The sequence below is a fragment of the Pelodiscus sinensis genome, chromosome 15, assembly GCF_049634645.1.
Source record: "Pelodiscus sinensis isolate JC-2024 chromosome 15, ASM4963464v1, whole genome shotgun sequence".
Lineage (NCBI taxonomy): Eukaryota > Metazoa > Chordata > Testudines > Trionychidae > Pelodiscus > Pelodiscus sinensis.
The window spans coordinates 25,197,491-25,210,858 of record NC_134725.1 but is presented as its reverse complement, the minus strand read 5'-3'; the positions used below and the strand labels follow the sequence as shown (position 1 = coordinate 25,210,858).

At 43.2% G+C, this 13,368-nt stretch overlaps 1 protein-coding gene across 5 annotated transcripts in view; it reads left to right on the top strand.

Annotated features, from left to right (window-relative positions):
* Positions 1-13,368, top strand: part of ADGRD1 (adhesion G protein-coupled receptor D1) — a 327,867-nt gene that overhangs the window by 40,535 nt on the left and 273,964 nt on the right. For all 5 annotated transcript variants that reach the window (XM_006120531.4, XM_075898421.1, XM_075898422.1 and 2 more), the window contains 3 exons: positions 6,549-6,613; positions 7,672-7,827; positions 12,287-12,349. In XM_006120531.4, coding sequence (XP_006120593.2) covers positions 6,549-6,613; positions 7,672-7,827; positions 12,287-12,349 — 284 coding nt within the window. The remainder of the gene's footprint in view (positions 1-6,548; positions 6,614-7,671; positions 7,828-12,286; positions 12,350-13,368) is intronic.

Here is a 13,368-nt window from a genome sequence, read left to right as displayed (position 1 = left end):
ACACTTGCAGCCTAATTCGTACTAGGGCTGCAAATGTAGGCATTCGGAATCTTCCCGGCTGGGCACCATTTTTGAAATTTACAAGCCCGAAGTAACTGCCCGCGTCTACACGTGCCAGTGAAACGTGCGTTCGAAATAAAGCCCTAGTTCGAACTACCTGTTATTCCTCCTGTAATGAGGTTTAACAGGTTGTTTGAACTAGGGCTTTATTTCGAACGCCTGTTTCACTGCCACGTGTAGATGCGGGCAGTTACTTCGAGCTTGTAAATTTCAAAAATGGCGCCCAGCAGGGAAGATGCAAATCAAGCATGGGATATTTAAATCCCAGGCTTGATTTACAATTCCGAATGCCTACATTTTCAGCTCTAGTTCGAATTAGGCTGCAAGTGTAGACATACCCTTAGAGAAGATTTGCAGGGAATGATTCCATGAATGCAGTATGGAAAGAGTATGAAAAGCATTCTTTGGTTTAAATTTGAAAACCATATGAGAAATTCAACCAGGCATGTAGGGGTATGTCTACACTTGCCCCCTATTTCGAAGTAGGGAGGCAAATGAAGCATACCAAAGTTGCAAATCAAGCCCGGGATTTAAATATCCCGCGCTTGATTTGCATGTTCCCGGACAGTCGCCTTTTTAGAAATTCACTAGCCTGGAGTAACTGCCCGTGTCTACACGCGGCAGTGAAACAGGAGTCCGATTTAAAGCCCCTAATTCAAATTAGCTGGTAACCCTCATTGCAGGAGAAATACCAGCTAATTAGAGTTAGGGCTTTAAATCGGACTCCTGTTTCACTGCCATGTGTAGACGCGGGCAGTTACTCTGGGCTAGTGAATTTCTAGAATGATGACCGGCTGGGAACATGCAAATCAAGCGCAGGATATTTAAATCCTGGGCTTGATTTGCAACTTCGATATGCTTCATTTGCCTCCCTACTTCTAAGTAGGGGGCAAGTATAGACATACCCTAGTATTCCATTGTTGTGGACTTACAATAGCTAGTCACAAGACATTTCTGCTTATGACTGAGATTTTCAAAGGATCCTAAGGGAGATAGATACTCATCCCCCCGAAACATATTTTTGAAGTGTTACGCAGGGTTTTAACTGTGTGACTCTCCTTCTCCCCCCACTAGTGCTCTAAGACAGGGATTCTACTTTGCAGTTTAGTTTGTGCTGTGTCCAAACACTTGCGATTCTTTTATTTCAAGTTTCACAGTTTCCCCCCTTAACTATCCAGTTCCTGGTGGCATGTGAGAACCTTGCCTTTCATTTAGAAAACAAAAGCAAATGCCTAGTCCACGTAGTGGCAGAAAAAAGTTTGGCCAAAGTGCACCTGAAAGGCTCAAAAACTGGAAAGCAAAAAAAGACCTCAAAACAGGGGCTGTCATGTTATTGGATTTTAAAATGGACAGACAGATCACTGTTGCACCTATGGGTGGCATTTGCCCCAATATCTGTGGGCAATGTGAAGTGTCAAATGAAAGCTTATGCTCTGCTGATTCTATGTATGCTACTCATGTAGGATGTTTGTATGTGGAGTTATGCGTATGGGCCCAGTTCTTGTATTCTTAATGTTCTCTTTCTGGGAGAGAGCAGAAAGTTAAGTTAAGATTGTTAAGGAGAATACATTACATAGAAAAGTCAACAAATGACTGCCTAATGTGAGGAAGGATTGTACAGTGAATGGCTGTGCTAACTAGCACTGCTTCATGAACAATGGCTCTCAGTGGCCAATACACACCTGAGGACTGCTTCTGGGAACCTGCAGACCAGTCAGTGCTCATGTCTAGTTGCATGTGAAACACACATAGGTCACTTGATCATGTAACCAGCTACAGTTTGGGAGACACCAGGAATATAAAAGTGCCATGAGGCTGTCTCCATCTTGTCTTCAATCCTGCTACTGATTCCAGATCCTTGCTAGGGATAGAGAGCTGGAAAGGATTGCTGATCCATCCTGACATAGGATATACAACAGAGACTTTTAAGCCAGCAGTTTGTAACATCTCTGCTAAGAGCCTGCATCAAGCACTTGGTGACTTTTCTATGTAATGTATTCTTCTTAATCTTACACGCAACTTTTTCTTTCTTTTATTACTTAATCTTTAGATTCTAAAGGATTGGCTCAGCATGCTCTTGTGGGTAAGATCTAAAGTGTAAATTGACCTGGGACTGTGGCTTGTTCTTTGGGATAGGGAGGATCTGTTCCGGGTTGGTGAGATCGGGTTTTATAACCTCTCACTTGTGTGAAAGGTCTGGGGCTGATTGTGGCATAGGGCGAGCTGGGATGTCTGAGGGGTTTTGCTCTGGAGGCTTTCTGCTGGTCAGATTGGCAGGTGAAGCACTCTGTGTGACTGGTTTGTGGCTTATTTGGGAAAGGTCTCCAGTCGAGGACTGTAAGTATCCTTGGTTTTGAGCAATTCGCCCTGAGCTGACACCCTAAGTGATGCCCAGACCCGGCCTGGTCCATCACCGGGGGATGGGGGGGGGCGCAGGAGGAGAGGAGAGGGCAACAAACTTGCCAGACCTCAGCACAGAGTGGGGAGGGCCAGGCATGCACTCCTAGAAGGTGGTGTGGCTTCAGATAGATTTTATCATCTAAAACACCATAGCTATTCATTCTATTTTTTTAAAAGGGGGACTCCTAATTAAGCTTTTGATAATGTTAACCCACAATTGTTGTAGTAAAACTCCACTGAGGTCTCCTGAGATCAACCAGTCCTCAGCACTACCCGGAAGTTGCTGCACTGGGCCCTCCTCTCTAGCACTCAAAGCTGCCTGCAGTGCGCACTGCTGCACTCCAGAAGTAATTTAAAGGGTCCAGGACTCTAGCTGGCATTGCTCCTGCAGTAGTGGCACTGGTGGATGGGAGCCCCAGGCTCTTCTGAAGCACCAGTACCCAGAGCAATTTCCTCCCTTTTCAGCCTCCCTCCCATTAATAGTCCTGCTTCAAATTGATTATTTTTTAAAACACTCTTCTGTTTTTTAAACCAGTCCTGTTATTTTTAGAGGCCTTGCTCATTACTTTTGAATGCTTGGGGTGGACACTACTGAGTGTGCTTCTTTCTCATGGATCTTTTCTCTAGCATGGATAGAATCCAGTGAACTGATCAGGCATTCTTATAGGCTATGAATCCAGCTATTTTTTAAAATCCACAAAAATAAGTATTGATATCCATGTAAGTTGGTTGATGAAATTGTGACATGACCTGCAGAAATGCTAATGGTTGTTGATAGTGGCAACCTATATAATGAGCCAAAGTTATCCTTGTTGTAAATACGGTGACCTCAATGGAGTTTTACTACAACAATTGTGAGTTAACATTATCAAATGCTTAATTAGGAGTCCCCCTTTTAAAAAAATAGAATAAATAGCTATGCTGTTTTAGATAACAAATACCACTAATATCTGATAATGCAATTATGCATTTATGTTCCAAAATAATGCACTTTATATACATTCTTAAGAGAGAGAGCTTTACTTTTCTAGTAACAAATAATCCATAAATTCTGACACACAGAGAAGAATCAGTACATTAACATGGAACTGCTAGAGAGCATCCAAAGATCTAGTTTATACTTTTTTGGTTTAAGTTTATATCTTATTTTGTCTAAGTAAATCATTTATGACATACTCATATGGTAACCTTCACTGGGTGTAGTAAGATTGAGTGACATTTATTGGTAAAGCCATGCTGATTAAAAGCAGCTTTCTCTATTGCTTGAAGTCACCTCAAATAGTTAATTGAGATATTGTCTGGAATAATGTTCAGACTTCTTGCAGATGCCATAGTTAAGTGCATACAGGAATATCATTTGCTTTGAGGCTTTATGTCCACTTGTTTTTGTACAAGACTTGTGCTTGCTCATCAGTAGTTCTTTTGTATGTTCTTTTGTTCTAACTTTGGGTGATATCCTGGTTCCGTTGACTTCCATAGGAACTTTTGTTGATTTCTGTTGGGCTAGGGACTTCACACTTTGCCTGTTTCTCAAAGAGGGTATGTCTACACTACAGCGCTAATTCGAACTAACTTAGTTCGAATTAGTTAATTCGAACTAAGCTAATTCGAACTAACGGATCCAGACTAAAAAACTAGTTCGAATTACCATTTTGCTAATTCGAACTAGCATGTCCACATTAAGTGGACCCTGAACCGGGGTTAAGGATGGCCGGACGCAGTGCCGGCAGGGCATCAGATAAGGACTTAGAGCATGGAGATGCTGTCTCAGGCTAGCTGAGAGCTGTGCTTAAAGGGTTCCGACCCCCACCCCGGACAAACAGTTCTCAGGGGTGCCCCACTTGCAAAGCAGCCCTAGCTTGGATTGCCCGGACTACCCATACTGGGAACATCACACCACTTGGCCATCAGCCCGGCTGCACTTGCCGCAGGCTGCCATTTGGGGAGAGGGGACAACTGGGGGGCTGCAGGAGAGCTTCCACCCCCAGAAGCCTGCAGAGCCAGCCCAGTCCTCCCCATCAGGGGCTCGTGCCCCATTCCTCCCTCACCTCCTTCCACTTACCCTTCCCTAGCCCCTTTTCTTGATGTACAAAACAAAGATAATGTGTCTTCCAAAATGGAATCTCTCTTTATTGAACAAAACTGGGGGAGACTGGGAAAAGGAGGTGGGAGAGGGGAAAAGAGAGGCTAGGAGAGGGAAGGGCAACTAAAATGATCAGGGGTTGGGAACAGGTCCCATATGAAGAGAGGCTAAAGAGACTGGGACTTTTCAGCTTAGAAAAGAGGAGACGGAGGGGGGACAGGATAGAGGTCTCTAAAAGCAGGAGTTGGGTGGAGAGGGTGCATACAGAAAAGTTCTTCATTAGTTCCCATAAAGAAGGACTAGAGGACACCAAAGGAAAGGAATGCGTAGCAGGCTTCAAACTAGTAACAGAAAGTTGTTCTTCACAAAGCAAAGAGTCAGCCTGTGGAACTCCTTGCTGCAGGAGGCTGTGAAGGCTAGAACTAGAACAGAGTTTAAAGAGAAGTGAGATCAAGTCATGGAGGTTGGGTCCATGGAGTGGTATTAGCCAGGGGGTAGGAGTGGTGTCCCTGCCCAAAGTTTGTGAAAGGCTGGAGAGGGATGGCACGAGACAAATGGCTTGGTCACTGTCTTCGGTCCATCCCCTCCAGGGTTCCTAGGGTTGGCCGCTGTCGGCAGACAGGCTACTGGGCTAGATGGACCTTTGTTCTGACCCAGTACGGCCATTGTAAGCTCAGGGCTCAGGGACGGGGGTCTCAGTGGACCCCCTTGATTCTCTTGCACACCTGCTCCAGGGTGGCCAGGCTGGCAGCTCTCCTGCCCTAGCCGGTCACTTTCCTGTGCCTAGTGCGGAGATCGTGGACGAGGTCCACCTGCCAGCCTGTTCCCGGGAAGAGGGGGAGGGCTGGAGGGCATCGGGTGGGTGGCTCGATCCGTGCCAGGTGCAGGGTCTGCTGGCTGGGTGCTGGCAGGCTTGCACCTGGCACGGGCACCGTAGCCAGCCCGTGCCCTTTTAAGGGGTCCAGGGCCGGGAGGGGGGCAGACGAGTTTCCCTGGTGCTGGCCAGAGTGGCCACCAGGGAAACCTAGGGAGGGCTAGCCTCCCACTAGTTCGAATTAAGGGTCTACACAGCCCTTAATTCGAACTAGTAAGTTCGAACTAGGCTTAATCCTCGTGGAATGAGGATTACCTAGTTCGAACTAAGCGCTCCGTTAGTTCGAATTAAATTCGAACTAACGGAGCGCTAGTGTAGTGCCTATGAAAGTTAGTTTGAACTAACGTCCGTTAGTTTGAACTAACTTTGTAGTGTAGACATACCCAGATTTTGTTCCTGAAGAACCATTAATTGATTTTGTTCTAATGTTTCAGTGCTCTGGATGGCATCTTTCCATTATCATGCCATCAAGAAATGTAGACTCAAAATCTAAATTATTTATGTATATTATGCTGTCTTATTACCTAGAGGCCCCAACTTAGACTGGAACCTCATTGTGCCACATACTGTGTGTACACCTAATAAGAGACAATCCCTATTGTGAAAAGCTTCTAATGTAAATAAAAAAGATAAAGTGAGGGAGAAAGTTAGTAGTATTATGTGGACTATTGAGGTGCAGTTTATCTAAGACTCACTGATTCACTGTGGCAGAGATGGGAATTGAATTTGGACCCTCTAACTTGTGATCCACAAGGTCAGCTGTCTTCTCTTTGCATAGATGTTTCCATGTATTTATAATTCCTTTGAAATCAGTTTTTCATTTTTCATTTTAAAAACACTCCCGTGCAGTGTTAAGAATCAAGCTGAAACCATATTGGCCAATATCTAAGAATTGGAAAGTGAAAGTGACTAGAAACAGAAAATGAAACCGATTAATAGTACTACTCTACTTTCAATATAGAAACTCAGGAAAATGTAAAATAAATAACATGGTTTTGTCTTTAATTTCTCAGAATTGCATTGTGAGCATTTCTCTCAGATATACTGGGCTGTGTTTGTGTTTGCATTTTTGTTTTTAAAATATGTTCATTGCAGTAAACTATTTTTTAAATTATAATTTCTTTTTCCTAGGCAAGCAACTTTTGCTTTCTTCAACACCTCTGTGGCCTATTTTGACAACCACTACAAATCCCATGGTAGGAGAGTCCTCCAAACTCTTTTTGTCAATGTCAGCAATAGCTTCCCTTTTCAGTCCTGTTTTTCTTTCTTGATATCAAAATGCATGTGTATTACAGAAAGATAGCAATCTTTCCTTGATTTAGGTTGCATTCTGCTTTCATTATAAAGGCTTATTTTAATCCTTTTATAACTCATCAGAGTTCTCAGGGAACGGGAAGGGATATATTTAACGTGGTTTCTTTAATAGAAGATTAGAGCTGGCTTAGGGAGCCAAAAGGGGAAAAATCCCTCTTCTCCCATGTCTTAATTAATACTTAGTGAATATTGAAATTTTGGAGATAGTTAAAAATGGGAAAAACCATGAACATTTTCCTAAATGTTTTTCCTTTTTCAAAAAAAAAATGCGGTTTAAAAAAAATCAACCAGATCTCCTATTTAAGGGATATTTGCATTAAATGTTATAAAATAAATACCAATATGTTTTTATAGTGTAAACAAAATTAACTTCTCTTCTCAATCTGGTTGTACTGTGTTGATATCTGTGGTATTAAAATCCTATTTGTTTTCTTTTTGTTCATATAGTCTTTCAGGAAACCAGGGTACATGGGACCTGAAATTCTAATGAATAGAGAACAAATTAATTTTAATAAAATTTATTGGTTTCCTATCCTTCTTAGCTTAGTTACAGTATGTGTGGATTTTATGATGTAATATAAGTGTATGTCTTTGCTATACAAATGGTCTATTTATTGCCATACGCTTTATTGCACACAATCAGAGCCTCACAGTTTACTCTGCCTGAGGCTACTGAAAAGGATTCTTGGACAGACTTCGAGTTACATCCTGTGCAGGAAGAAAGTGGATTAAGCAATAAACTATTTCTCCCCTTCTTTGGCTTTACTGTAAAATCAGAGGCATGTAAAATCAGTCCTGGAGATGCGTTACATGCATAGCATGTAGAGATTTGGAGAAAATTAAGCCTCAAATTATTGGTTTGACTTTTGTGAAGTTAAGTATGGAAATAATGATTGGTGGCCAGGACATGCAGAGATGAGACAACATTGCTGTCTTTTAGCTCTCCACAGATGCCTATCATACTATCATAACTAAACTGATCAAAGAAAGAAGAAACTTTCACTACCCATGGGATCTGCTCCCCTATCTAAAAAATATATCATTCAGTTTACTCAACAAATCCTTGTTGGAGAATACTGCCTTCAACCTGATAGAGGTCAGTTTCTTTACATTTTTAACATGATGCTAAATAATCTTGTGACTTCTTCACATGCTGGAATGTAAATTGTAGCTTTGAAAAGATTTTGTGGATCATAAAATCTACCTGTTTTTTTTAAAAAACTATTTTATTCAGAGCTAAAATGTCAGTTATCAGTGGAGAAGACTGGTTTAATTACAGGGCTTATCAGCTTATAATACATGTAAAAATGTTAGCAGCCAATCCTCATGGTTTTGGGAAAGTAATAATTTCTAGTGATAGAGATGCAGCCGTGTTAGTCTGGTCTAGCTAAAACAAAAGACAGAACTATGTAGCACTTTAAAGACTAACAAGATGGTTTATTAGGTGATGAGCCTTCGTGGGCCAGACTCACTTCCTCAGACCAGATATTAAAACAGATATTAGACAGGGTCACAAAGAAAAAGCAGTTTCTTGCCATTTCAACCAGAAAGGACATTGTCTCAACGACTTGATTACCTGCATCCTGCTTCAAAGGCCTTTTAAGACTGCACTTGAAAAAGAATCCTCTGTACTGTCATTCATGCTTAACTTCGACACTTTACGCCTAAGTTTGAATAAAGAATCTAATTACCTTACCCATTACAAAGATAGCTTCCCCAATTATCACCTCTAATATCATTAGCTCACAGACATTTACCTCCCCCCCCCCATACCTCTTCTGTTCTGAAATTTGATTTGTCCTTTTCATATGTGTTCAATTTTTTAAATTGTATCCTTTGGTATATATGGTTGAGACAATTTTCTTCCACTATTTGATCTGAGGAAGTGGGTCTGGCCCACGAAAGCTCATCACCTAATAAACCATCTTGTTAGTCTTTAAAGTGCTACATAGTCCTGTTTTTTGTTTTAGTCAGATGGATGACTGAGAAGGAGACAATTACTTCTTGTAAAAAACCTTTCCCACTATATTTAAAATGTAAGGCTATCCAGGAATTCTGGAATGACTATAATTCTGGAATGACTATAATTCTGGAATGACTATAATCCTGGAAAAATCTCATTGTCTTTCTTGTTTACTCTAATTTATCAAAATCAAAGCTTGATTCTGTCGTCGTCACTCAAGCACAATCCCCACTGAAACTGATGGCATGCAGGATAAGACCCATCAGATTTATTTTTATTTTTTGCTCTTTGTGGATTGTTTGAAACATCACGTTGTGTGAACTAATGAGGATAAGAGGTCACTTCCTGCTAACATAACTCCAGCCTCATTTGGAAAGCTAATTCCCTGATTTCAACAAGCTAGAAAGCTGTTATTACAGAAATCATTGTTGGTTTTACCTGTGATTGTTTCTCTGTCTCCTGGGGTAATAGCAGAGGGACAATGATTATTTAGTCAGATGAAAAGCATAATAAATAAAATGTTTCTGAAAAAAACTGGGTAGAGACTAAAAGCATTATGTTATGGATTAGGAAAAGTATTAAAACTTGGTATGTGGTCTCACCAATGAATACTGAGTAAAAGTCATTCTGAAAGGCCTCATTATTTGCTGTGTTTTGTTTTAATTAAAACTTGAGTACGGAGCTAATTGGAAAATGGCCATTTATCTTCTGAGACATCATATGAGTTCCTCATATAGTTTCAGTTGCCATGTTACTGTCCAATAGTGCTATCCTGTGCTATTTCACATGGTATGCAAGTGATGTGCAGACAGAAACAAGGAATGTGATACATTTTAATAAAGATGCTCTGGGAATTATACAGTAGAGTCCTAACCATATCTATGGACTTAGCCATTCACCTGATTCATTTGGTGAGGTTTTTTGTATTGTCTGTAGCTAATTCCCACATAGAGACCCATTGAGCATGCATGTCATTTCCTGTCAAGGATATAATTGGGGGACCAGTTGTCTCACTGCGAGTTGTCATATACAAGCAGTCCCCGGGTTACGTACAAGATAGGGACTGTAGGTTTGTTCTTAAGTTGAATCTGTATGTAAGTCGGAACTGGCGTCCAGATTCAGACACTGCTGAAACTGACCGCCAGTTCTGACTTACATACAGAATCAACTTAAGAACCCCAGGCGTCCCCAAGTCAGATGCTGCTGAAACTGATCAGCAGCTGATTCCAGGAAGCCCGGGGCAGAGCAACTCTGCCTGGGGCTTCCTGTAGTCAGCGCTGGTCAGTTTCAGCAGAAGCTGACTTGGGGACGCCTGGGGCAGAGCAGCTGGGGTGCTACTGGACCAACCCAGCAGCACCCCATCTGCTCTGCCCCAGACGTCCTGATTCAGCTGCTGCTGAAACTGACCAGCAGCGGCTGAATCAGGACCTGGGGCAGAGCAGCTGGGGTGCTGCCGGGTTGGTCCAGTAGTGCCCACAGGCGCTGCAGGACCAATCGGCAGCGCCCCAGCTGCTCTGCCCCAGAGTCCAAAACAAAAGCCTGGTCTGCTGGGGGGGGGAGCACACTAGCTGCGCCCCCCCCAGCAGACCAGGGACACGGGGAGCAGAGCCGCAGCGGCAGCGGGGTGCCGCGCCTCTGAGGCTTTGCTCTGGCAAAGCCTCAGAGGCGAGGGATCCCGCCACGGCTGCGGCTTCAGTCTGGGTGCCTGTGGTCTGCTGGGGACGGTCCCCAGCAGACCACAGGCACCCGGACTGAAGCCGCAGCTGCGGGGGATCCCGCGCCTCTGAGGCTTTGCTCTGGCAAAGCCTCAGAGGCGCGGGGAACCGCCGCTGCTGCCGCTCCAGTCTGGGTGCCTGTGGTCTGCTGGGGACGGTCCCCAGCAGACCACAGGCACCCGGACTGAAGCCGCAGCCGCGGGGGGGTCCCGCGTCTCTGAGGCTTTGCCAGAGCAGCTGGGGTGCTACTGGACCAACCCAGCAGCACCCCATCTGCTCTGCCCCAGACGTCCTGATTCAGCCGCTGCTGAAAGCTCCGTTCGTAAGTGCGGATCCGACGTAAGTCGGATCCGCGTAAGTCGGGGACTGCCTGTACAGTAACTTGCAGCATAAAATTTTGTGAGTTAAGTGCTCTGCAATAAACTTTCCGATTACAACCACACTTGTAATGCATTAGTTTTGACCTGCCTCTGTCCATAAGCAGTTCTAATATATTTTAGAACTGCACAGTGTAAGTCCGGAGTGCAGGAGAAGGCCCATTATGGCTGGGCCAAGAACCTGATGTTCTAGAAATCCTCTCATTTCTTCCCTCCTTTCAGTGGCCTAGCAGAGCCATGGTGGAGCAGCTCAGCTGCATCCTGTGGCTTGGAAAAGTGATCTTACAGCCCCAGGGGAAGTGGGCCTCTTGATGCCGGGCTGCTCTAGGAGCTGGAAATACCTGGAGTGGGACTTGTGCTCCCTGGCCATGGTGTAGGCCTGCCTCAGCTCTTTAACCTTCATCTGCACCTGCTTCTGAGTGTGGATGTAGCCAGATGAGGTCAGCACCATCACAGTGCTCACTCTGGAGCCTAAGGCTCTTGGCCATGTGGTCATAGATGTCCACGTTCCTGCATTTGGTATGGAGATCCTGGATGTTTGCCTCCTCTTCCCAGACCTCAATGAGGACCAGCATCTCCACACCAAACCAGGAAGGCACACACCTCTTCCATGCCTTGGCAGGGTCCTGGGAGCCTACTGCCTGCTTGACTGGCTCTGTGGAGGGCTCAGATGGAGCATGAGGGTGGCTCATGGAAGCAGTGACAGCCATGCAGGCTGCTGCAGCTTGGCAGAGAAGTAGCAGGGTCTGCTTCCTGCCAAAAGCCCTTTACCTTGTGCCTGCACCTTTAAGGGCTGCAAGGGAAGGGAAGCTATAGAGTTGTGATGAGTGTGGACAGAATAGCTTGTAGGCCACTTATTTTGAAATAACTCCAGCCACCCTGTCTACACATGCACTATTCCAAAATAGTTATTTCAGAATAGGCGTTATTCCTCGTAGAATGAGGTTTTCAGAATCCGGAATAAGCTACCAACTATTTTGAAATTATTTCAAAATAATAGGCTTTATTCCAAAATAATGCTGCTGTGTGGATATACCCTATGAGACTGGCCTCATAGGAAACCTCAAGCTGCTAGTGTAACAGATAGTCAGGTTAAACAATGGTAAGAGCCAGAGTTATTATGTGTGTTTCCTAACAGCCTGCTTTGAACTATTGGGCAAATATGCCCTTTTCCACATGGATTTAGTGGGGTTCAGTGGCAGAATAATTTTAAACTCCACTCAATTCCAGTGTTTTCACTAGCTTTAGCTGAGGTGTAATAGATGTAATATAGGAGATTCACGGTAATGCTATCAACATATACATTATTACTTTATTAATGTTACTGTACAAAAGATATTGATAAAAATCCAGGCATTGATAACTTTGTGAGTTCCATGAAAATGTGTTGATCATTTAGAAATGAATCTTGGAACTCTTAATGGGAATCTACCTTGAATGTTTTCCTGGGGATGTAGGGATAGTTTAGTAATTAGATAATGTGGTTCTGTTTCTCCTTAGGCTTTCTTGAAAGCTATTGAAGATTTTGTTTTGTTGCCCATCTTGTCTGACAAATACCCAGAGGTAAGACAAATAACTTCTTTGCACATTAATTCAGGTGTACACTGGATAGTAATAACATTGATAGCATCTATTATCCCTCAGCTTTGGATATCTGGCGGTATAACTTATTTGTGTTCTCCTCTGCACATCCAAAGTAAAGGTAGTAAATGTTCATTTTGTAATAGTTTGTTGAGAATTATCTTATTTTAACTTCTGTGCTACTGCTCTGAGATATTCCGTAAGAATTGGTAAAAAAGTATAAAAAATGAGTTTTGCAAAGGAATGGGCAATGTCAGCAAAACAGTATTTAACAAAGAGAATTTCTGCATGGAATTTAGCCTGCTTAGTAGTTTCTTCTTCAAAGCAGTTATGTAAAAGAATTAACTTATCCCATGCATCTGGATATTTATAGGATATTTTTGTAAAGCATTTGCTTTTTTATTAGATTTAAAATATTTCTTGTGTCCATGAAACCATCTCCATATTTACAGAATGGATACAGAGTAGGCAATAAATCTTTTTGACCAATACCCTGGGTAAGATTATATCTAATGTAGGAGGTGAAAGTTATTCCATCTTCATTCCCACACGATGTTTGCTCTCAATTTGCCTTTTTGTTACACTGGAGTAAATCAATTCAGTGGTGTTACTCTGGATTTACACCAATAATAGGGAGAATAAAATGTGACTCATATGTTTTCCCTCATTTTGTTAGCTTAGTGTCTCCTTCTGTGTATCTTGTTGCAATGATATCATAAATCAGTACTATGACATCACTGTACATTGAAATGGACATTCTTGGACAGGTTGGACCTCCCAAAACCAAGACTTTCTGGTCCAGCATCATCTGTGGTTTTAGTAAGACTGTGGATATTCCTGAACCAGGGAGTCCTGGCTAGGAGCCCCAGTGGCAAGAGGGCTGGTGGGTCGGAGCCTGGTATGGCTGGGACTGGGGCCAGAACCCTGGTAATGCAGCTGGGGCCATGGACAGAGATGTAGCAGATCAGAGATGTAGCAGATTCGGCAGCCTCAGTGCAGAG